At 38.3% G+C, this 24,875-nt stretch overlaps 1 protein-coding gene across 1 annotated transcript in view; it reads left to right on the plus strand.

Annotated features, from left to right (window-relative positions):
* The window catches only part of SYTL5 (synaptotagmin like 5), a 156,797-nt gene that overhangs the window by 124,645 nt on the left and 7,277 nt on the right, over window positions 1–24,875 (plus strand). Inside the window, exons 13-15 of the mRNA XM_069063476.1 lie at window positions 1,203–1,364; window positions 13,819–13,927; window positions 17,922–18,057. Of these exons, the coding sequence (XP_068919577.1) occupies window positions 1,203–1,364; window positions 13,819–13,927; window positions 17,922–18,057 (407 nt within the window). The remainder of the gene's footprint in view (window positions 1–1,202; window positions 1,365–13,818; window positions 13,928–17,921; window positions 18,058–24,875) is intronic.

Consider the following 24,875-nt stretch of genomic DNA (forward strand, 5'->3'; position numbering starts at 1 on the left):
CTCTCTCTCTCTCTCTCTCTGTCTCTCTCTCTCTGTGTCTCTCTGTCTCTGTCTCTCTCTTTCCTATAAAGGGGAGAAAATTGCTATCTTCCTGGGAAGACAAACACTAAGATATATAAGACTCAGTTTATGCCCTCAAAGAACTTATAAGATAGTAAAGATAAGGTCAAATACATGGATAAACATAGTAGAAATTGTAACATGAAAAGTACATAAGAAAAATATGATTCATACCTAACAATGGGTCTATTCAACCATAACAAGAATAAGTAAAAGACCTGAAGAGTAGAATTAATCCTTTGAGGAAAAAAATAAAAGGTAGAAGTCCCAGGAAGAGTTTGTCTTAGGAGGCTGAAGTCCTGAAGGCTGGTTATATCTTTGTAGTCTGTTTTCTAGATTTCATAGGATCCCAGATTTAAAACTAGAAACGACCCCAGAGGCCAACTCCCTCATTTCATAGATGAGAGAAGTCAAGTGCCAGGGTTTTGCAGCTAGTCAAGATACCAAGGTAGAAGCTGAGCCCAGGTCTTTCTGACTTCAAGTCAAGTATTCTATCACCATCCATGCTGAAATATTTATAAATATATTAACACAGTACCTTATAATTCTTTATAATCTATTTAGAGGTCACTATGATACAGTCGCAAGAGCACAAGACTAAACAATGGAGAACCTGTGCTTGAATTTGGGAACCTGGATGGAGTACTCCACTTAATTCCTCTAGGTCTTAGTTTCTGCATCTGTTAAAAGCCCCCTCCAGTTGAAAAAAAAAATCCTATTCTTTTAGATATAAAAGAGCTGCTAAATAGAGAATTCTTGATTTAAAGCTTATCTTCAAAAGGAATCTTTCAAATGAATAAACTCAGGCTAATGACAAATAGACAAAAAGTTATAAAAAAGCTTTCTGCCTCCTATAAACCCTACTTGAAATTAATTCTTTTCAAAAAGAATTCATATATATACACACACACATATGTATATATGTTTTCCTCTCTGCTAGAAGCAGCACAAAAAGAATATATGGATTTTTTTTTCCTTCAATGGTTGGAGGATGACAAAGATAATGAGTTCTTTCCTATTTGGTATTTTTGTTGCTGTTAGAAGTGGTCCAACAAAGGAGTATGTGAACTGAATCCCAATTTGTTCTTAACAATTGAGAAAGACCTTCATTAAGGATCATATTTGTTTCTGTTATATTCTAGTACACCATTAGCCGCACTCAACTAGAAACAAGAACGCTTCAGCTTTCGGTCTGGCATTATGACCAATTTGGGAGGAATAGCTTCCTTGGAGAAGTGGAAATTCCTTTTGATTCATGGAATTTTGAAAATCCAAGTGATGAGTGGTTTGTGCTCCAACCCAAGGTAAGCAGGACTAATTGGGCTAATCATACAAAGAGGCACTGAATGTTGAATTACAAATTAAATTGATGCCATGGGCCCAGTGTGGGCCATTTCAAAAGGATCACTGATAAACTGGGGTTCATGTGGAAAAGAGAAGAAAGAATTACAGCCTCATATTAATATATATCAGAGATTAGGGGGTGGGGCATAATTAAAAGAACTAGGGATGTGAGGCCTGGAGAAGAGAAAATAGACTTTGGTGAATGAGAGCTATCGTACAATAATTGAAGGGTTATCATCATGTGGATAAGGTATTATACTTTGTTATTGTTCCATAACAGGAATAATGAGGAGATTTTATAGGGAATTAGAGTTTGGATCCATGGAAGAAAGAATTTTCTTAACAATTAGAGTTGAATTCCTTGTGAGATAGGGAGTTTCTTGTTTATTGAAGGTTATAAAATTATGGATGATCAGAGTTGGAGGGGACCTCAGATGTCATCTAACCCATAGCTCAGAAAATACAACCTTCATCAACGTCCCAACAAATGGTCATCTGACCTCCACTTGAAGACTTTTGGGGATGTCAACCTTCTGAGTCAGCTCCTTTCACTTTGAATTACTTCTAATTGCTAGGAAGTAACATTTGGCCAAAATCTGCCTTTAAGCAAAAAGAGAGAGAGAAAGAGTTAGGGCTTTAGAGATTTTGGAATCATAGATCTAGATCTAGAATTTCTAAGGGACCTTAGAAACCATCAAGTCCAACCTACTTGTATTTTTTACAAATAAGGAAAGACATCCATATAGAGGTAAGAGTGGAAACTGTGGAAATAGATGAGATAACCCAGGAAGAGAGAAAAGGAAAGGAGAATCTAGGATAGTCCCTTGTAGAAGAACTACATTTAAAGTTATGGAAGTGAAATGGTCTGAGAGTTAGGAGGAAACCAGGAAAGGGAAATGTCATGGAATCCAAGGGAGGAGCAGATAGTGTGGCAAGAAATGAAATAAAGGTAAACTGAGGTATATTCTCTGGGCATAATCAATTTATTAACAATGATGAGTATAACTATTAACAAAGTAGGTCAGACTGGCCACCTCAGTAAAGCCAGTGAAAGGTGAGAAACTTTTTTATTGTAGGAAAGGAGTGGGTCTGCTAGTTGGGGAACATTATGATTTACTACACTGGGGAAAGTGGGTTGGCATCTGGATGTGACTGATCGTGCCTTTCTCTGATGATTAAGGAAGATTAATTGTTTTATGGTACTCATCTTCCTCTTGTAAACTTGGCTGGAAAATCAGAATCACCCAGCTAGTACCCTTGAGGGAGATCAAACCACCCTTATTTGCACTAGGAGAGGCAAGGATTTCTCTGTTGAGGGGATGGCACCAGCTTAAACTGATTGAGGCTTAGAGACAGCAAGCAAATGTCCCAGGAACTAGCTATATGAGTGATAGCAACACTCCCTTTTAACCACACCTTTAAACACATTTAGGCTAGGAAAGGCATTTTTGAGCCAGGAGAGTTCAGGCAAATACTAACAATTATAAAAACCAATCTAGCATAACATTAATCACATTATAAAATCAATACAGTAGAAATCAGGTTTAATATTAATATTTATTCCACAATAGCTTCATGAAGGAGAGTTAATCAGTAGTATTTCATGCTGCACTGAAAAAGTCATGAGGTTTTCCATTGGTGAGGGGTGGAAGCCACCTATGACCTGAAAGAAAACATTTTTAGAGGAGTGATTAAGTAGTGATAGTGAATAAAAGAGATTCCAAAGAGTTAAAGAATGAGTAAGTTTTCAGAAAGAAGCAGTAAGACTATTCTCTCAAGAAAATCTTCTGTAAAAAATGGATAGAGAGAAGAAAGAGGTTAGCTGATATGAAATGATTATATTTGAAGGCAGAGGAGACAGTGGAAAAAAGAGATTAAACATGCAAAAAAAGAGGAGAAAAGATTTGATAAAACACAGTCTCCAGGAAATGAAAAGGTATGAAATCAAGAACATAAATTGGCACAGGTAGGCAACACATAGGCAGGTAGGAGGCACAGTACATAGAGTGCTGAACCTGAAGTCAGAAAGACGCAAGTTCTAATTCAGCTTCAGATGCCTACTAGCTGTGTGGCTGAGCTTAGTTTCCTCATCTGTAAAATGAGGATGATAATAGCACCTAGCTCCCTGGGTTGTTGTGATCATATTCTTGTCAGATAATATTTGTAAATCACTTTGCCTATCTTAAGGAACTACGTAAATGCCTGCTATTATTAATAGAATGATAGCATTACCAAAGGAGAAGGATGCTTTTTTTGAAAAAAAAAAAAAAAAACAAGAGGAAAAGAGTATAGGATGGGTAAAAATTCATAGAAATTTGAAGACCCTACGTCAATAGCCAGTGCATCTTTGAAATGGCTACTGGTTTTAGACTCAAATCCCGAGGGAAAAATCCAGAAAAAAATCAAAGTGAGTCCTTCATTAAGCTCAGCTTGGAATAGGGAAACAGACAGGGAGGTCTATAGACACTGGAGGCAGGGTTGGGTCAGGAGCATGGACCCCTCCAATTGCCAGGTAGAGACTGAACACTAGGTCAGAGGTGTTTCTTAGCCCCCCCCCCCTCACTGAGGCACTGCAGTGGGAACAGGTACCAGCTGGCACCCTTGTTAACAACCCACTACCCAGTTCCAGATTACAGAGCCATGGTGGAGTGACAGGGGGAACTGCAAATGGCAGTGGTGTTCCCAGGTTGGGAAATCCTGAGCTGTGTATAGGGAAAGGGGGAAGTTAAGAAACCAGCAGCAGCAGCAGCTGCAGCCACAGCACCCACCATGGTATGGCTCAGACCTCAGCCACAAAGTATTGTCTTACCTCCAGTGTCTAGCCCATCCTGCAGAGGAATAACTAGGTGGGAATCCCAGACCAAAGGGGAACTTACAATTCATTAACTCTGAGCCAACAGAGCTTTCCACTTGGTTGATAGGAACAGAGTCCAACAGGAGTATACTCTTGCTCAAACCCAAATCCAGGTCAGGAACTTGTAGAGCCCAGACCAGAGGAGAAGTAATCAGACTTTGCCCAGGGATACCACTGAGAGCACTAAGAGTTTATAGGTCTCTAACCTGTCCCCTAGTTTCTGGAATATCACAAACCTCAAGATCCCAATAAAGCAGCAACAGGACAAGCTCATACTTTCTCTCCAGAGATGCCACAAAGCTTAGCCTTAACATCAAGTCTGAAGTAAGAAAGCTGACTGGAACAATGGGCAAATAAAAAAAGAACCTCACCATAATAAGCTAACAAGGATGCTCAACACAAGCTCAGAGAAGAATGCCTCTAAAATTACTACAGTTGGGGTGGCCAGGTGGCTCAGCGAATAAGAGCACCGGCTCCAGTGTCGGGATGACCTGGGGATCAAATCTGGGCTCAGATACTCAGCACCACACCCAGAAATAACTGGCCATGTAAACTTGAGCAAGTTACTTAACCCTGATTGCTTAAAAAAAATAAAATAAAATTACTACAGTTGATTCGAAGAAAAACAGCTTGGGTACAAGCTCAAATGCAGTTGCTGGAAGAAATGAAACAAGAGTTTAAAAAAAAGTTTAAAATGTTTTAAAATGAATGAGAGGACTTGAGGGGAAAAATGGAAAATAGATGAGAGCAATAGAAGAAAGAATCGGAAAGGGAATTAACTGCTTGGCACAAGAGGTGTAAAACTTTGCCCAAGCAACAAATTCTCTAAAAATTTGAATGGAACAAAAAAAAAGTCAGTGACTCCAAGAGACAAGAAATATTTGGTCAAAGTCAAAAAGCTGAAAAATAGAAGAAAATATGAAGTATCTCATAGAAAAAAAAATAACTGACCTGGGAAACTAATTGAGGAGGAAAAAAAATTAAGAATTAGATTAGACTATCTGAAATCCATATCTGAAAAAAGAACCTAAATATCATATTACAAGAAACCTTAAAAGAAAATGGCCTAGATCCCTTAAAACCAGAGCACAAATTAGAAGTAGAAAGAACCCACTGGTTACCTCTTAAAAGAAACCCTAAAATGAAAACTCCTTGGAGCATCATAACCAGAAACCAGAACTTCCAGATCAAAGAAAAAATACTGCAAACATCCAAAAAGAATGAATTTAAGTGCTTAGCAGCCAGTCAGGCTCACATACAACTTAGTAGCTACCAGTATAAAGGAGCAGAGAACTTGGAATATGATAGTGCAGAAGCAAAGGATATAGGCTAATAGCCAAGAATAACTTGCCCAGCAAAACTGAGCATAATGTTACAGATGGAAAAATAGATTTTTAATGAAATAGATGATTTTTATGCATTCCTGATGAAATGATCAGAGCTGCATAAAAACTTTGGAGTACAAACATAAGAGTGAAGAGAAACATAAAAAGGTAAACATAAGTGAACAATAATAAAAGACTAAAAAAGGATAAACTTCTTACATTCAAATATGGGGAGATGATACATGTGTCCCTTCTGATCCCTATCATCATCTGAGTTCATAGGAGGAATTCAATCAGACAAGTCCTGAAAGTGGTTCCATTATGTCTTGATCATCTTAATAAGATAATGGAAATAGACGGAAAGGGGAATACACTGAGAGGGCGGAGGGAGGGAAGGAAGGAAAGATTAGAAGAAATTATATCATAAAATGAGGATACACAAATAGATATCTATACAAACAAGGAAGATGAGATGGGGAAGCAGCTGACCCTTGAGCCTCTTTCTCATCTCAAGAACGAAGAATAAAAGGAGGCAGTGGTCAGAAGCAAAATGAGCTTTCAAGGAGGGATAGGATGAAAAAGAGAAGGGAAGAAACAAAAGAAAATGAGGTAGAGGGAAATATACAGTGATCATAACTATGAAAGTGAGTGGAATGAACTCTCCCCTAAAAGGGAAACAGACAGCAGAATGGATTAGAAACTGGAATCCAGCAATATACTGGTTATAAGAGACACACTTGAAACAGAAAGCGCACACATAGAATTAAAATGAAGGGCTAGAGAAGAATCTATTATGCTTCAGCTGAACTGAAAAAGGCAGGGGTTGCTATAATGAGCTAAGACAAAGGAAAAGCAAAAATAGACCCAATTAAAAGACATAATCAGGGAAACTACATTATGCTAAAAGGTACCATAGACAATGGTTCTAAAAAATTGGCATAGCAAGTCTTTCTGATGTCACTTTTCAAAACATATACTGAGTGCAGAACTGAGTCAAATGTATAAAAATTAAGAGCCATTTCCCAATTGAGAAATGGTCAAAAGATATAAACAGGCAGTTTTCAGAAGAAATCAAAGCTATCCATAGTCATATGAAAAAATGTTTTAAATCACTATTGATTAGAGAAATGCAAATTAAAACAACTCTGAGGTAGCACTTCACATCTATCAGAAATGACAAATATTGTAAGGATGGGAAAAAATAGGCACACTAATGAACTATTGGTGGAGTTGTGAACTGGTTCAACCATTCCAGAAATAATCTGGAACTATGCCCAAAGGCATAGTTAAAACTATGCATGCCCTTTGACCCAGTGATACCACTATTAGGTCTGTATCCCAAAGAGATTAAAGAAAAAGGAAAAAAAAACTTATATGTACAAAAATATTTATAGCAGCTCTTTTTGGCCAAGAATTGGAAATAGAGGGAATTCTCATCAGTTGGGGAATGACTGAACAAGTTGTAGCATGTGATTGTGATGGACTACTATTGTACTATAAGAAATGATGAGATAGGTGATTTCAGAAAAATATGGCAAGATCTATATGAACTGATACAAAGTGAAGTGTCAAGTATGAATAACCAGGAGATCATTGTGCACAATAACAGCAATGTTGTGATGATAGTTAACTATGAAAGACTTATTTATCCTAATCATTACAATGATCCAAGACAATTCCAAAGGAATCATGATGAAAAAAATACTATCCATCACCAGAGAGATAGCTGATGAACTCTGAGTGCAAATTGAAGTAGCATTTTTTCACTTTCTTTGTTTTTCTTGCTTTTTAAAAAATATGGCTAATATGCAAATATGTTTTGGATTATTTCACATGTATAAATGATATCATATTGCTTGCCTTCTCATTGCATGGAGGGAGGGAATGGAAGGGATGGAGAGAATTTGAAACTCAAAATTTAAAAAGAAAAGGGCGACTAGGTGGCACAGTGAATAGAGCACCAGCCCTGGAGTCAGGAGGACCTGAGTTCAAATTCGGCCTCAGACACTTAACACAAAAACTAGCTATGTGACCTTGGGTAAGTCACAACCCCAATTGTCCTACTTTCCCCCTTCCAAAAAAAAAAGCAAAAAAAAATTAAAGAATGTTTAAAATAAATAATGGAGTCAAGAATAGTCAACGTGACTGGGTACCCATCACTGGAAATGATTCTACCAGAACCATAACACTATACCCCTTGATTTTGATATGATACACACCCCTGCAATTAGACATAGGAATTCAGATGCTTAAAGTATTTACAGTAAAGTCTTCTTCTCATGTCTCATGGAAGTAATCCTTGATTCTCAAAAGAATACAAGTTGTGGTATAAGACTTTATACCACATAAACCATAAAGACTTTAAGTATGGGCCCATCAATGACCTCTGTAATTTAACCTACCTAAATTCATAGGATTGTGGTGTAATAGACTGAGAGCTAGAAGGGACTCTGGAGGCCATATAAATGCAATCCTCTCATTTTATAAGTGAGGAAAGTGAAGCCAAAAGAAGTTAAGTGACTTGTCCAAGGTCACATAAGTATTATGAGGCAAAAGTGAGATCTGAACCCAGATCCTCTCTGACTCTGACTCTGACTTAGTGTCCCGTCGCCCCCCCCTCCCCCCGGCCTAGTTTGCTTTTGTGAATATACCTCATGAGCATTTTGGGCATCAAATGAGCAGTGTCTTAAATGTGGGCTTTGGTTGAACTAAGACATAACAGTGCCTTGACACCTTGTATATAACAAAATAAGTGAAAATAGCAAGCAGTTTAATGTTTTAAATAGACTGCATACCAAAATGCAAAGCCAGGGCATAGACTTGGGCTTTGAAAGCAACAGGGAAGATAAATAATCACATGAAAATGGTATCAATAATCTATACCTGGAATCATTCCCACCAATTTTTCAATCCTGTACTAGAAACAAATAAAATGCCATTTTTCTTCAAGTATAAAATGATGCACTAGTTGCCAGATATCAAATACTCAAATAAATGAAATACAGTCTTTTATTAAGGTCATGGATTACTATTTGATATCAGTGTATGTGTGTATTTTTTTCTAAGAGGGTATATTCATGGGTCTCCCTTTGGATGCCAGGAAAAGTCAGTATTTTATTGTTTCTTTAGTTCCTATTCTTCCCTACCCTTCTGCTACACTGTCAAAGGAGATTAGAGGACATGGTGACAACTGCAGCATCAGATAACCATTTAACATGCTTGGCCACTGTGCTGAGTACACACATGGATGTCCAAGGTTTCCAAGATGGCAGGAATACAACTGGATATTCATTCTCTATAGGAACCAATCTAATCCCAGACTCATAACAGAAATTGTGGGGCACGACGTTTGATATTATTATCGTACAGCATGATCACCAAAGCAAAATTTCATCCTCAGTCCTCCATTTCAGTCATTCCAAAACTATAGCTCCCTCATTCTTGGCAGTCTAAGTCATAAGAAATCCCTGACATGTTGCACACATTATCCAAGTTGGGAGATGAAACATGACCTGGAGGGCCCATTTTCTCTGCTGATGAGGGATCAGAATTAATAAGAGTCAAGCTTTGGGAAACAGCCCTTCACGGTTGGAATGCCTAAAAGCCATAGTGCCTCATTGACTTAACCAGCCTAAATGAGAGACACTCAATATTGAGCCTTTGTAACTGATAGATTGTACAGCATTTCCTGAGTAGGAGGCAGAATGGGAAGAGAGATGCCAAATGTTGTGGGAAGCACTGTATGACAGCCCACATTTCACTATAGAGCAGGCACATAACAATTATGTACTCCAGCTCCCAACTTATTTTCTCTAGGACAGACACACTAGGTAGTTCTAAAAGAATGATCTTTGAGGTATTCATGCCCTTCCATGAATTCCCAAAAGGTACTCTTGAAAAACCAAAGACCAACTAGTTGACAACCAATAGTAAGCTTCATTTTTAAGTCTTGTTTTATTACATCTTCAGGCATAGAATACAATTAATTTGGCTCTGAGATAAAAAAACAAATAGTTTCTACTACCATGAAAAGCACCACAATGCTCATCCTTCCTAGTTTGGCCACTTAATTTCTATCTGCCTCAGTTTCTTTAGTTGTAAAATGGGGATGATGGTAGTACCTACCTCCTAGGGTGGTTGTAACGATAAAACAAAATATTTATAAAGTACTGTGCAAATCTTAAAGTGCTACATGAATGGTATTGGTATCATCAATCCCATAACTATACTAGATCTCAATTTCGCTATTCATACAATTTGGCTATTTAGCGATTATAGCAGAGATATCTGCATAGCATCTATTTAGATTTCCCTGTGTAGATGACTAGGCTAAGCCCTTCTGAGTAATTATCAATTTTATTTTTTAATTTTAAAATTTTTTCGATTAATGAAAATGTACCTCTCCTCACTTTTTTCTACCCCCATTGAAGCATAAAGTAAAACCAAATCCTCATAACAAATATGCATATTCAAATAACACAAGTTCCTTCATTGTCTATATATGAACCTCATTTAAGTTTTGAAGTATTGAGAAACTTGTTGCAATCAATACAATGGCATGTACAAATAAGAGAATCCAAAGGACCTTACCATCAATAAGTATTTCCTTTTCTGTTTAGACTGTGCTAGACATCTTCCATAGTGGTGTCAAAAAATGTTTTGTGAACATAGGTGTTTAATATTAACAATCAGAGGATTATCAAATAATGAAATCCCAATTGTTAAGTTACATTTATTAAAAGTTTGTTTCCACCTCCAAAGTATTTTTCTTGTTGGTCCCTTTCTTTTTACTTCCACGTCTACCACCTGATGTTGTCCCTCATTGTCTCTTACCTGGACTATTTCAATAACTTCCTAATTGGTCCCCTACCTTAGGTCTCTCCCTTCTCTAATACATACTGCATATGGCTGTCAAAAGACCCCAATGCTTAGAATGCATTTCCTTTGTACCTACACCTCTTAAAAACCTATTTCCTTCAAAAAGAAAGAAAGACTTTATATGCCACAGTTTAACTCAAGAATCCACATTTTACATGAGGCCTATCCAACCCCTCTCATTCTGCTAGTACCATTCCCAAAAAACTTACCATTTATTTATGAATTTATGCCATTTATACGTATAGGTACACATACATATTATCTCAGTTAGAATGTAAGTTAATTGGGGGATTTTCTTTGAATCTCCACTACTTAGCACAGAGCCTGGCACACAGAAGGAACTTAATACATCATTGATTGGTATTATAACATATGCATGGTACACATCTTATTGGAAGAGAGCCTTTAAGACTTCCTTTTTCTCTATTATAACAAATTCACATAATAGCCCCTTAATATTTACTGATTGCCTAATTGATCAATAAACATAATAAGACCGTGTATTCTCTAAACCATCGAATCATTTGTGTGACTACAAAGATGTTATCTGTATAATATCACATAGGAAAGAATGACTGTTCCCCTCTCCTGTTTTTATCAAGGATGTTTTTGATATGTGTAATATCATTCTCATGAGCAAATAGTTATTGATTTCTTCATTGCCTTTTTTAGTAGTGATTTTCCAGTTATTTGATATCATCCCTTCTATCAGGTCTTAAAAATTATTCTTTCAGTGCCCCCAAATTTGTGTTACCATCAGCACAGGTTTCCTCTGTGCATGACAGGTGTGAACTGGGAATAAGAATGGTTGTGTCTTTCTCTTTGGAAAGAGACCAAAACTCACTGGCATGTTCCTTGTTATTGTGATTTTTCTACAATTCTTAAACTTCCATATAAAATGATATAAGGTGATAGTCTATGTCAATGTTCCTTTATCCATTTCCCATTTTTTTTCAGAATCTGTAATTTGTCTGAATAGGTCAGGTGGTTTTAAGGTCATGCCACATGGGGGTGTGCTGGGGTCAGCTCAAACAAGCTGTTGAGAGACAATTATTAAATTTACAATATGAGAATTTATACCTGCAAATTAACACATACTACAAATCAGGGCTTGATTTATTGCTTTGTTGCTTGCCTAGACTTAAGAAAGCGATGGAGAAAATGTTAGTCAAGCAGATTAAACTTAAAAGTGTGTTTTGTGTTCATTTCTTCAGAAACCCAGTTGTTAAACATTTACCAACACATCTGTGACACTGTACTTTCTTCTCATCTTTATTCTTTCTTCTCATTTCACATTGATCTTTGCTCTAACAAATACATGTTCTACCCATAAGCAGACAACTGGGTAACAACTCAGATCAGCAACCAGTTATTTCTTATCTATTAAAGGACTGTTTTATTTTGGGTTGCTCTCTATTTTTCACTATGTTTATTACTTTGGGGGGAAAACTATTCATGATACTTGGTGGGGAAACACTGATGATAGTAATGTGTAGTTCTTTGCACCATCTCCCTGCCTTTCACCCCTCGGTCACTGCACCAGTAGAAAGAGCTACAGAGGACTAAGAAACATTGTCAATTTTTCTTTGTTTCATAGGTTTCCATTAGCACAACAAAAACAACAAAATGAATCACCTAATAGCCAGTCTAATAGGAATGAGTACTTAGTTATCCTGACCCTTGGAAAGCCAATGTTGTCTATGCTGGGATTACACTTGAAGCCTCTCTAGCCTAGAGAACCTGGCAGAATTCCATCCCATCTACCACAGCATTTAAAACCTGTGAAATCTGTGGAGGAATTTCAATTGCACCTACTATCTTTCATATAGTACTTGAAGGTTTGCAAAGGGCTTTACGTGTCATTTCATCCGATCTTCATGATTCCCCCGGGAGGCACATGCTATTATTACCCCCCATTTTACAGATTAGGAAATTGAAAGTGAGAGGTCATGTGACTTACTCAAAGTCATAGCTAGGGAATGCCTGAGGTAGGATTTGTACATTGGTCTTCCTGACTCCTAGTCCCCTCTGCACATTGCTGCCACCACACCATACTCTGTTAGTGGTGGTTCCAAAGTGCACTTGTCTGGGGATTTTTATTCTGGCAAAGGTTCGAACTAAATGCTCCAAGGGCTTTTTCAGCTCTTGTTATTTTAAGATTCTGTTATTTTAAGAATCATATCCATTTCCATTTTTGCCCTTGGTGTGAAGGATGGTTAAAACATTTTAAATTATTTTTCCCCTTATTAATGAATTATTGCCCCCCATAGGAATGAAACCAGGAAGCTTCTTATTGGAAAAGTCTTGCTCCCTGGTGTCGGGCTGTGCACAATTCCTCATTATTCACTTTTCATAGAGTGCTGCTGATGACCCTAGTCAAGTATTTTTGCTCTAGTTCAGGAACTCTTCTAATTTATCCTGTCTTACAAAGGAGCAGGGGAAATGGCCCTGGGGAGGCTGTCAAAATCTAGGGATCTGTTCATTTAAAGAAAAGGCTAAAAAAAAAAAAAGGACGCTACCTAGCTTTCTATCTGTATTTGTAGGAAATCCAGATATTTACTTGAGGGAATGCAAGAGAATGACAGGTCAGGTCAACTCAGGTATTCCCATTGACCTTGAAGATCCAAACTGCCAACATTGCTTTTAATAATACCCTCTAAGAGGCAGGCAGCCCAGTCTTGCTCACCCATCTTTCTCTCCTGTTGTTCATGGCTCAATAACAGACAGGTAATGACAAGTCCTGGTTTTATAGAATAGTGGAGTCTCTGTGTATAGTATAGTATATCTTGGGGATAGTTTGCTTCATTAAATCTTCCAGTCTTTTCATTGTTGTTCCAAATCATGTATTGAACTCATTAGGGGCAAAATAGTTTGAATAAGGATGTGTTCTGGGCCAGGCCTAGCTCAGTCAGTCCAGTGGTTCAGGCTCAGGCTCAAAACACAAGAAGACATTTGGCTATAAAACATTTAACAGAGAGAAATAAGGATGCCACATTGTTATAGTTGGATAAGGCTCCCCTAGCAAACAAACAAAAACAACCTAATCAGAGAGTAGTGGGAATTCTACATGCCTGAGAAGCCCCATATCCTCATAGGTCCAGTGTTTTTGCCTCAGGTGGCCAGGACACCATTCTAATGATTCGAGCCCTAGTCCTTCAGATCATTCAAGTCCCAAGAATGGGTTGTCTTGCCACTTTAAAAAGACACAGCCTGACTCCTGTAAAAGAGATGCCACTCACACCACAGGAGGATTGACGATATTCTAGTCAAGTCAAATGTATCATATTTAGTCCATACAAGATAACAAGCTGAAAACTAGAACTGAGAAACACTGAATTCCTTTTATTTCTGTGTTAGGTGGAGTTTGCACCAGATATTGGTCTTCAGTACAAAGGAGAGCTGACTGTGGTTTTACGCTACATTCCCCCTGAGAATAACCTAATGCTCCCACTTGAACAGCTTCAAGGTAAGACCAGATTTGGTTACATTCACCAGATATGTTGTTTTCTGAAAGCTTAAGGATAAATTCCAATGATTATTCCAAATTCTTTCTGTATCATTCAGATAAAATGTCAGAATAATGAAATGACTATATTCATTTGCAGAGGAATTGGGGGAGATAATTATCAGGAGAAAAAGTCCTTTTACTCTGTTCGACCTTTTAAAAAAATGCAAGTGACCTTTTATCACATCCGTTCTTGAGTTATAGCAAATAACCATGGACATAAGCTCAGGAAACCCCAGCTGCTACAAGAACCATCTATACTGGATCCTGCTGGTGACTCAGGGATGCTTGGTGGGTGCCAATGAGCAATGTCAACATAATATCATATACAAGATTAGTGAATTCAAGACTAGAACCCAGGCCTTCTGATTCCTAGTACAGTTTCCACAGACAATCCTGGCCATGTTTCCATACTTAACAGGCATTCTATTTCCACCACTGCCCTCACTAAAGAGTAAATTTGCCTCAGGTTGCAACCTTGGAGATGGTTCTTGGTTACCAGTCAATCATTAAGCACTTAGTAGAGTTCTTGGCACATAGTAGGCCTGGAGATATGGGGATGTTGGAGATACATAGAAAGGCAAAAGACAATTGCAATTCTCAAGGGACTCACAGTCTAAAGAAGGAGCTAACATACAAACAACCATCTTGTTGCAAAGTTATCTCAAATTTGATGATTGATATTGGTAAAACCCTTAGTACAGTGTCAGGATCATAGTCCACACTTAATAAATGCTTGTTCCCTACCCCTATGTACAAACAAGATATATGCAGGACAAATTGAAGATAATCAGAAAAGGAGAGCACTAGCATTAAGAGGGATCAGGAAAGCCTTCTTGCAGAAGGTTAGATTTTAACTGGGATTTGAAGGAAGCCAGGAGACTGAGATGAAGAGGAAGACCATTCAAGGCATGGGGAATAGCCAGTGAAAAAATGAATTGCGTAGGTGGCACAGTGAATACAGCACTGGTTCTAGAGTCAGGAGGACCTGAGTTCAAATCTGACTTCAGACACTTAACACTTACTAGCCGTGTGACCTTGGGCAAGTCACTTAACTCCAATTGCCCTGCCCTACCCCCTCCAAAAAAAAAAAAAGCAAAACACAAAAAAATCAATTGGGTCGAGATGGAGTATTTTCTGTGAAGACCAGCAGGAGGGGCCAGTGTCTCTGTATCACAAGCAGATGGAGTAAGTAAGGTTTTAAAAAATGGAAAGGCAGTAAGGGGGCCAGATTATAAAGGACTTTAAAAACCAAACAGGATTTTATATTTGATTCTGGAGATGATAGGGAGCCACTGCAGGTGATAGAAATTTTACTGAAGAAAAAACACTAGAATGGATTATCAGGGAAAGTAACAGAATATCCTTTTATAAAGATAAAAAATTCATTCTGAAGGTCATTCACTCAGCAAGCATTTTCTCTGTGCCAGGCACTTGCTAGGCACAGAGTTCTGCTAGGAACTGACACAACATGCATGTAGATAATTAAATAGAAAAAATATACAGAGTAGTTTCTTGGAGAAGAACACTAACACTTGGGGAGATCTGCATAGTTGTCCTGGAGAAGGTGAGCTAAAATGTGAAGGAAGCTGGGAATTATACAGGGTGGAGGTAAGAAGGGTACATTCCAAGCATTAGAGACAAAATCTACACAGAGAGGACAATGTCATCTAAAGGCCCAGCAAGCAAGAGATTTTGTTGGAATGTATAGTGTTTATAGAGTAATGTGCCATCAGCCTGGAAAGGTATTTTGAAGGAAGGTGTTTAAAAGCCAGAGGAGTTTGCACATTATCCTAGAAGCAAAGATTAGCCCTTGGAGCTTCTTGCATAGGAAACTGACTTGATCAGATCTGTGCTTCAGGAATATCAGTTTGGCAGCAGTGAGGTGGAGGGGTTGGAGGTACTAGGAAGAGAAGATGTTGGAGGCTTAGTATCCAGGTAGGAGGATTTTGTAGTGGTCAAGGTGGGAAGTGACAAGGGCCTGAGACAGAATGGTTGCTGAATGAAGGAAATGTATGTAAGAGGTTGTGAAATCAGACAGCAACTAATTCCATGTCAGCTATGAGGATGAGAAAAGTTCAGGATAACTGAGTTCTGAACCTTGTGACTGGAAGGATGGTCATATCCTCAACAGAAATAGGAAAACTAAGAAAAAAGGAAGAATGGAAAGTCAAAGACTAAGTTCTGTTTTAGATATGTTGAATCTGAGCTGCCTAAGAGACATCCATTTGGAAATATCCATTAGACAGTTGATGATGAAGTGCTAGAGTTCAGGAGAAAGACTGGAGCTAATTATAAAAATCCAATGAGATCTGATGAGGTAGGACCTAATGAGATAATGGAGAGGGAACATAGAGAAGAGGACCAAGGACAGAGCCATGAAATCACCATGCCTTGGGAATGGGATCCACAAGATGATCCATGAAAGGAAAATGAGGAGGAGGAACTAGAGAGGAGGAGAGCCAGTAGAGAGCAGTCTCACAAAAGAAAGGAAAGAGCAGAGTGTCTAGGTCGAGGAGGTGGCCAGCCAGGCCAATATAGTAAGGATGGATTTGTGCAAAGGGCACAGGCATAAGAGAGAGATTCCTCATGGATGAGGAACAGCAAGGAGGTCAGTTTGGTTGGTCCTTAGCATAAATGGGGAGTAAGGCATAATTCTGAAAAGTCAAGTTGGAGTCAAGTTGTGAGGAGCCTCAGAGAAATTTGTATTTGACCCAAGAGGCAAGAATTTATTTGGAATTTATTGAGCAGGGTAATGACATAGTCAGATCTGAGCTTTAAGAACATAGCTAGATCAAAGGGTATGCACAGTTTTATAGTCCTTTGGGCATAGTTCCAAATTGGTCTCCAGAATGGTTGGATCAGTTCATAACTCCACCAACAATGTGTCAGTATACCAACATTTATTATTTTCCTTTTTTGTTATGTTAGTCAATTGATAGGTATGCATAATTTTCATTTCTCTAATCAATAATGATTTAGAGTATTTTTTTCAAAACTTAAAAAAAATGTTAAGAATTGCTTTAACATGTAATTGGAGAAAAAAATAAAGTAGTAGTTTTTTTTAAAGAACATAGCAATTAATTCCAGTTCTGCCCTTTGAAACAAGGTAGAATAGTTCTATTTATGATACAACCTATTGAGTATTTGAGGATGGCTGTTATTTCCCTCTAAGCTTTCTAGACTTCCCCACCATTTTCTATGCTTTCATACTATTCTGCAGTCTGAGGAGGGGATGTATCTGCTCATCCTTCATGGTAACTGCTCTCCCATATTTTAAATTCTATTCCTATCTGCCTCCTCTTGGACCTTCATTTTAGAATTATCCTTGCCCTTTCAAATAATGAGAGTTAGTTGGTTTAATGGAAAAACCACTGGCCATGGAATCAGAAGAACAGGATTTGAGTTGTGACCCTATTTCTTACCCTTGGGTAAGTCCCTTAACCTCTCTGTGCTCCAAATTCCTCACATAAAAACCTAGGGGCTTGAACTACATGATTTCTGAGGTCTCTTCCAGTTCTAGATCATTTGGTCCTAGATATTACATAAAGTAACAGAAATGTTTTTGTTTCCATTTTCTTCAAACAAAAAGTCACAGGTTTTAGAAGAACTGGGGGCAGCATAAAGATGGTCTCTTTATATCCATCTGTATGTGTACAGCTAGGTCCTAATTAGTTCAAATGGTGAATCCCTTGAAGTTGTTGCCTCCTTTGAATTCTTTGTATATTTCCATCGGACTGGAACCATTGGCCATATTTTTAAATAATTATAACTTGCAGTGTGAATTCAAATTCATGCAGCTACTTTGAGGGTTTCATTACTCTCGCTAATAAGGATCTATGTATAAATGGGTATAAGTACGTGTGTGTTTATGTGTTCTATATTTACCTCTTTGAATAATTTTCTTTTGCATTTTTGAAAAATGCTTTTTCTTTTCTTTTGATGGTTGATATAGGAAAGAAGACTTTTAAAAAGGGAAAGAAAAAAGAGCCTTCTTTGCTCTCTGGGGGGCAATTAGAAGTGTTGATCAAAGAAGCCAAAAATTTGACAGCAGTGAAGTCAGGAGGCACTTCAGACACTTTTGTGAAAGGGTAAGTCTAAGACAACACACACACACACACGTACACATGCACACACATTTCAAGTGAGTTACTATGCATTTGCTATGTGAGTAGTGAATAGAATGCTGGTCTCAGAATCAGGAAGATCTAGGTTCATATCTTATCACTGAATACATGCTGGTTGTATGACCTCTCAGTGCTAAGAGGCAACTCTCTTAAGAGTATAAATTGCAGAGTGGATGCTAATTTGCATTAATGGGGGATTTTTCTCACTGAGAATTCCCTATACCAATATATAGGTTCCATCTCCTTTCTTCCCCACCCCCCAAAAAGAATGTGCAACTGAAGGAGATTGACAAATAAAGAAGGAAGGAAGGAAACAAAAATTTATTAAATAGCTACTATATGCCAGAAACTATGCTAAGCACTTTACAAATATTCTCCCATTTGATCTTTACAACAACTCTGGGAGATAAGTGCTACTATTATCCCTGTTTTTGCAGATGAAGAAACTGAGGCAGGTAGAGGTTAAGTGACACATCCAGGGTCATATAGCTAGAAAGTGTCTGACACCAAATTTAAACTTAGGTCTTTCTGATTCTATGCCCAGCACATTATCCACTGCACCACTTAACTTCCTCTTGGAATTATTTCTAGTTGAGTGTATTGTGAAATGACATTGACCTTTGCATCATTTCTCTTCTTCATCATCATCTAATTGCTCTGGCAATTAGATAGGAAAATCATTTCATCTCTGTGAATCTTAGTTTCCTCATCTGTAAAATGAGGATAATAATGTTTGTACCACATACTTCAATGAGTTTCTGTAAGCAAAGCACTTAACTTTTCAGTGCTCTCCAAGGTTATAAATTGCAGAGAGGATGCTTACCTGCATTAGGAGAGAGAGAAAAAGAGGGGGCAAAGAGAGAGATAGGAGAGAGAGAAAAAAAGAGAGAAAGGGGAGAGAGAGAGAGAGAGAGAGAGAGAGAGAGAGAGAGAGAGAGAGAGAGAGAGAGGGAGGGAGAGAGGGATGGAAGGAGGGAGAGGAATATGAAAAGAGGAAGAAGGAGAAGCAGAAGGAGAGGGAGAGGGGGAGAGGGTATTACATACACACATACACATATATACACATGCTTATATGTATATATGTGTGTATGCATATCTACATATATGTATGTATATATTCCCTATACTAATGAAATCACAAGTCCTTATCCCTTAATGGAATCAATAGGTACCTTGTCCTAGTAGATAGAGAGAGTGAAGTAAACCTAGGTTCAAATCCCTCTTCTGATTTATACTAGCCACATGGCTCTGGGAAAGTCACTTTCTCTGGGTATATCTAGGCAACTCTCCTCCCCATCACAAACAAGCATTTACTAAGCATCTATGTACTAGGAACTATGTTAGTTGCTATGTATTTAAATTAAAACAAAACGAACCCTGAAACAATCCCTCTTCTTAGGGAACTTACATTCTAATAGGGGTAGATAACAACTACATATTAGTATTTATAGAATAAATATGAAGAGAGTAAATATAGATTGGTTAGGGAGGAAGGGAAGTAGCAGTTGAAGTGGTTGGGAAAGGTTTCACATAGAAGGTGGTACTTGAGAAGTGATGTGAAGGAAGAAAGGGATTCTATGAGACGGAGGTGGAAGAAACGCATTCTGGACATGGGGAACAGCCAATGCAAGGAGACAAGATGGAGTGCCATGTGTGAGAAACAGAGAAAAGCCAGTTTGGCTGGATCACAGAGCATGAGAAGGGGAAGAAATACAGTGAGACTAGAAAGATAGATTGGGACCAGGTTGCAAGGGGCTTTAAAAACCAGAGTGGTTTATATTTTTTCCTGGAGACAATAGGAGTCCACTGGAGTCTATTAATAAAGAAGGTGACATGGTCAGATATTCACTTGAGGAAAATCACTTTGGCAATTGTATCAAGGATAGACTGGAGTAGGGGAAAATAATGAGGAGGCCATTTCAATGATCCAGTTGAGAGATGATGAGTATCTAGTCTCTTTCCTGGAATGCTCTTCTTCCCACCGGTTTCTTAGAACCCCAGTCTTCCTTTAAAACATGGCAATCACTAGCCTCTCCAAGAAGTCTCTTCTGGTTACCCTAAATGCTAGTGCTGACCTTTGTAAAGGTACCATCCATGCACTTTGGATCTAATTTATTGGAACTGCTGTTTTGTCTCCCCCTTTCAGATGTCAGTTCTGTGGGGGCAGAGATAGTTTTTGCTTCATCTAGCATTGCTCTCATCTAGCCCAACACATATAGCAAGTAAATTATTGTAGACTATTGATTTACCTGCTCTGTGAATGGAAAGAAGGGATCAGATGCAAGAAATATTGTGGAGGTAGAAACAATGAAATTTGACAAATGATTATGCATGTGGGATGAATGAGGGAGAGTGAAAAGTTGACAATAAAGTCAAAGTTGTGAGCTGGAGAGATGAGCAGAGGGGGTGCCTTGGACCATAAGATAACTATAGCTGCAGAGTCGTTTTGGTAAGGGATTTTCTTCACTGAGAGCCCCTTATCCCAATATAATCATAGGACTGAGGAAAGAAAAATGAGGGATGACAAGAACTACATAAATATAATATAAATTAGAATATTAGACGCACATATTTAGAACTTATACATCACAAAGGACTAGCCTTTAGTATAAGCTCCTGGCTCTATTTGGATTTTTTTTTTTTGCAAAAAAAAAATTGTTTAATCTGTTAGCAACATATTTCAATAGTGATCATCTCCAGGGAGCTCAGGGCTGGCAGAATATTCCTGTGGGATTGCATTTCATTACTGGGAGGAAGAGGAGTTATCTTTTGATTCTGGCAACATGCAGTATGTGTGCTCAGTGTATGTGTCTTAGACTAGGACCTTCTTCATTGTTTGGTTTTGGGAAATATTATTGGAAGACAACATTCAAAAGCCACCCCAGACAGTCTGGCTCATTGCTTCCTTAGAATTCCTCCCAAGAGCAATGGAAACTCACAGAGAATTACAAAGACTTCCAAGAAAGCAGTCGGAGCAAAATTCCATGACACCCTCTTACAGTAATTCACTCACTTTAAGCCTGGGGATCAATATATAATGGCCTCAACGGTCTATAGAGGCTTTATTCTTAAATGAAAAGTTAAGAGTGTAATTGCAATGACTCCAAGCCATCAGTTAGGAAAATTCCTAACATTTAGGCAGATGTTAGACCCTCTGCTTAACTTTACATTTATATCTATCTTAAGTTAACCCTTGACCTTTTGTGATTGATGTTAAATTCACCTTACTGGAAACATTTAGGTAAAGAAGCAGCAGCTTTGTAGTATATAATGTCTGTGGATGGACAAGCACCAGGAAGACACCTGGGAAAAGAGCTAGCCTCTTTTTTTTTTTTGGAGGGGGGGTGGGGAGATTTTCCTCAACCCAGGTCTGCTCTGAGCTGCCTATGATGGTAGATCTTCTAGGTATCTCCCTTCTCTGCCACAACTCAGTCCTATTTTTGCTTTTCAGGGATGGGCCGGAATACAATACCTGCTCTATATTCTCAAATGAGTATACTTCTAACTAGCTTGGTAATTTGTAATTAACCATTGGCTGTAGCCCAGTTTCCTCCGTCTATCTGAAAAATTCTTGTGCGACATCACTACAGATCAAAAGACTTTTTTCAGACATAATTTAAAGTATAACAATTTCAGTTTGTGGCAGAGGTGGAAGTGAAGATGGCACTCCTCCTGGTGGTTGATATTGATGGTCTTGGAGGCAAGAATATCTGAAGGGGCTTCCCCGTGTATTTTGAAGTTTCCAGGAACAAGGGTAGGGTTGTGGGGGAGAGAAGTCTAAGTCAGCAACTGAACTCTGAAAAAAAACAAGCATGACATCTCTCAGAAGAAAGGAGAATTTTATGGGTGATATAAATAGAGGAAATTTCAAAAGAGGAGAATGGTCAAGGTGGAGAGGATCTACAAGTATCAATGGGGAGTGCTGAATGTGCCAACTATTCTACCTGGCCCAGAGTGTCAGGGAATATGAGAGGGATGCTCAGTTTTGGAGAGGGGAATAAGAGCTGAGCTGTTTTCAGCAGAAAACCAGGTTTCAGCCACCAGTGGAACTTGTTAACAGCAGAGCAGTGGTGGCTTCAGAGAATCTAGTAGGAAAGGAGAAGGAACACTGGAGGGGAGGGCTGAACAGGACAGAGATGAGAGCATAAGGTCAGGTAGTGGGGAAAAAGGGATTTTGTCTTAGAGATGGAGGCTTTGAATCATATGGATTAGAGCAGGCAGGTCAGACTCATGCAAGAGGCCTGAAAAATTACTGAGTGCAGCCAGAACCAGATGAAAATATAATTGGGAAGGGGCGGCTAGGTGGCGCAGTGAGTAGAGCTCTGGCCCTGAAGTCAGGAGGACCTGAGTTCGGATTTGGCCTCAGACACTTAACACTTACTAGCTGTGTGACCTTGGGCAAGTTATTTAACCCCAATTGCCCTCCAAAAAGCAAATGTATATAATTAGGAGGTGTTTAACAAAATAAATAAAAAATACAATGCAACAGAGATGGTGTTAATTTGTGGTTTTCTAAACCAATATGTGGGACTGAGATCCATTTCAATTTGAGTTTGACACAGCTAGAGAAGGTCATGAGGTACCCAGCCATGTGACTGAGTAATAATAGCCAGTAGAGAGAAGTTTAAGGACTAAACTTTTCGTAATTATTGTTGGTATGAAAGAGCTTCAGGGGAAGAGAGGACTGACAATCACTACTCTAGCAGGCTTCTGAAATAAAGGACGCTTCTGCAGTCCTTCACCAGATCTAGCCCCCTCAGATACTTTCATTGATCTGAATGGTGGAGATAATTATGGCTAGAATGTTTCAGCCCTCTGAGGCTAGTTAAGTGCTGTGGGCCTAAAGGAAAAACCAGGTGATCCCAAAGATACTCAATATTTTGACTTCCTAAATGGGGCTCCAGTAGTAGCCATGTGACTGGTGAAGTATCAATCTCAGGGAATATCCCAGCAATAATAATAAAGTACTAGCCACAACCCTACTGTTTATACAGAACGAAGTTTTATGCTTTAGCAATTTAAAACTACACTAAAATTTTTAGGACTCTCTGTATGTACATCGCACATGTACATTGCACTTGAAGGCTTACAAGACACTTTCTTCACCACCCTCTGAGTCATATATTGCAAGCATTTTTATCACCAATTTACATAAGAGGAATTCTACTCAATTCAACAATTCTCTTACTAGGAAGTCAACCAAGTAAGCAAGGAACCATCAGTGCTAGTCTATAGAGATACAGAAATAAAAATAACACATTCCCAGCCCTCAGGGAGCTTAGATTCTGATGGGAAACTCCTAAGTCATTCAGCCAGAAAGTGTTGTTCTAAACCAGTCTCTTGAATTCCAGTTTAGAATTAAGTCATTGAAGGAAAGAGAAAATATCTAATCTCCACAGTTCACAACCTTATATGGGGTATCTCAAAAGTTTATGTTCTTGTTGTTCAGTCATGTCTGACTTGTCATGGCCCCATTTGGGATTTTCTTGGCAGAGATACTGGAGTGGTTTGTCATGTCCTTCTCCAGCTTGTTTTACAGATGAGGAAGTGAGGCACACAGGGTTAAGTGACTTGCCCAGGGTCATACAACTAGTGAGTGTTTGAGGACAGATTTTAACTCATGTCTTCCTGATTCCAGTTCTTATACTCTATCTACTGCACCACCTAGAGTCAGCTAATTAGCTTTTAATTTAATTTATTAATTTTAAAAATAACTACTAACTGTTAAAGCTGAAAAAAAATGCACTAAGACTTTTGGGACATGTGTGTATGTATATATGTGTGTTTACACATGTATGTATCTACATATACACATATATTTGTATTATACAGCTTGCATTATATATTTATATATGCAGATATGTAATATATATTTGCATTATACTGTTAACTGAGATTACAATTCAAATATTTCATCCCTCTAAATTAATCTCAACCATTAAGAAGTTTCATTGTCTGAGGCCCCAAGGGCTTCCTTTTTGGAGATCAGACCTAGATAAGACCTGGATTCTACCTTTTTTTGGGGGGGGGGATGGGGGGAGATAGGGTAGAAAAGAAGACTTGAACTTTTTTCTTCTGGTTGGAGTGGGGACTTTAGGCCCATAACTACCTTCTCATGGAAATGAAGCACTTCCCCTTTATTTTGTGTGAGCCAGAATTTTCTCACAGTAACCTTACCCCAATAGGAAACAGCCAGCATTAAAACAAAGGTGCCAAAATACAGGAACTTAACCCAAGTCACAGAATGGAAAGTTGTTGTCTTATATGTAAGACAATTTATTGATCAACATGATGAAGTTGAAATGAGCTGCATATTCCTATGATGGATATGGATATTCCCAACTGGCATTTAGTTGGGAGGAATAAGAACATCTCTTATACCTGGAGGGCTTAACAGACTTTGGTCCCAGAGGGCAATGACCAATCCATCTCAGGGACTGAATTCTACTCTAAGCTCTCTGATCTCATCTTTCTTTCTTTCTTTCTTTCTTTCTTTCTTTCTTTCTTTCTTTCTTTCTTTCTTTCTTTCTTTCTTTCTTTCTTTCTTTCTCTCTCTCTCTCTCTCTCTCTCTCTCTTTCTTTCTCTCTCTCTCTTTCTCTCTCTCTTTCTTTCTTTCTCTCTTTCTTTCTTTCTTTCTTTCTTTCTTTCTTTCTTCCTTCCTTCCTTCCTTCCTTTCTTCCTTTCTTTTTCTTTCTTCCTTTCTTCCTTTCTTTTTCTTTCTTCCTTTCTTCCTTTCTCTCTCTCTCTCTCTCTCTCTCTCTCTCTCTCTCTCTCTCTCTCT

This window comes from Petaurus breviceps, unplaced genomic scaffold (assembly GCF_028583685.1).
Source record: "Petaurus breviceps papuanus isolate PSGF00001 unplaced genomic scaffold, PetGlider_PUasm1.0 90574, whole genome shotgun sequence".
NCBI classification, from domain to species: Eukaryota; Metazoa; Chordata; class Mammalia; order Diprotodontia; family Petauridae; genus Petaurus; species Petaurus breviceps.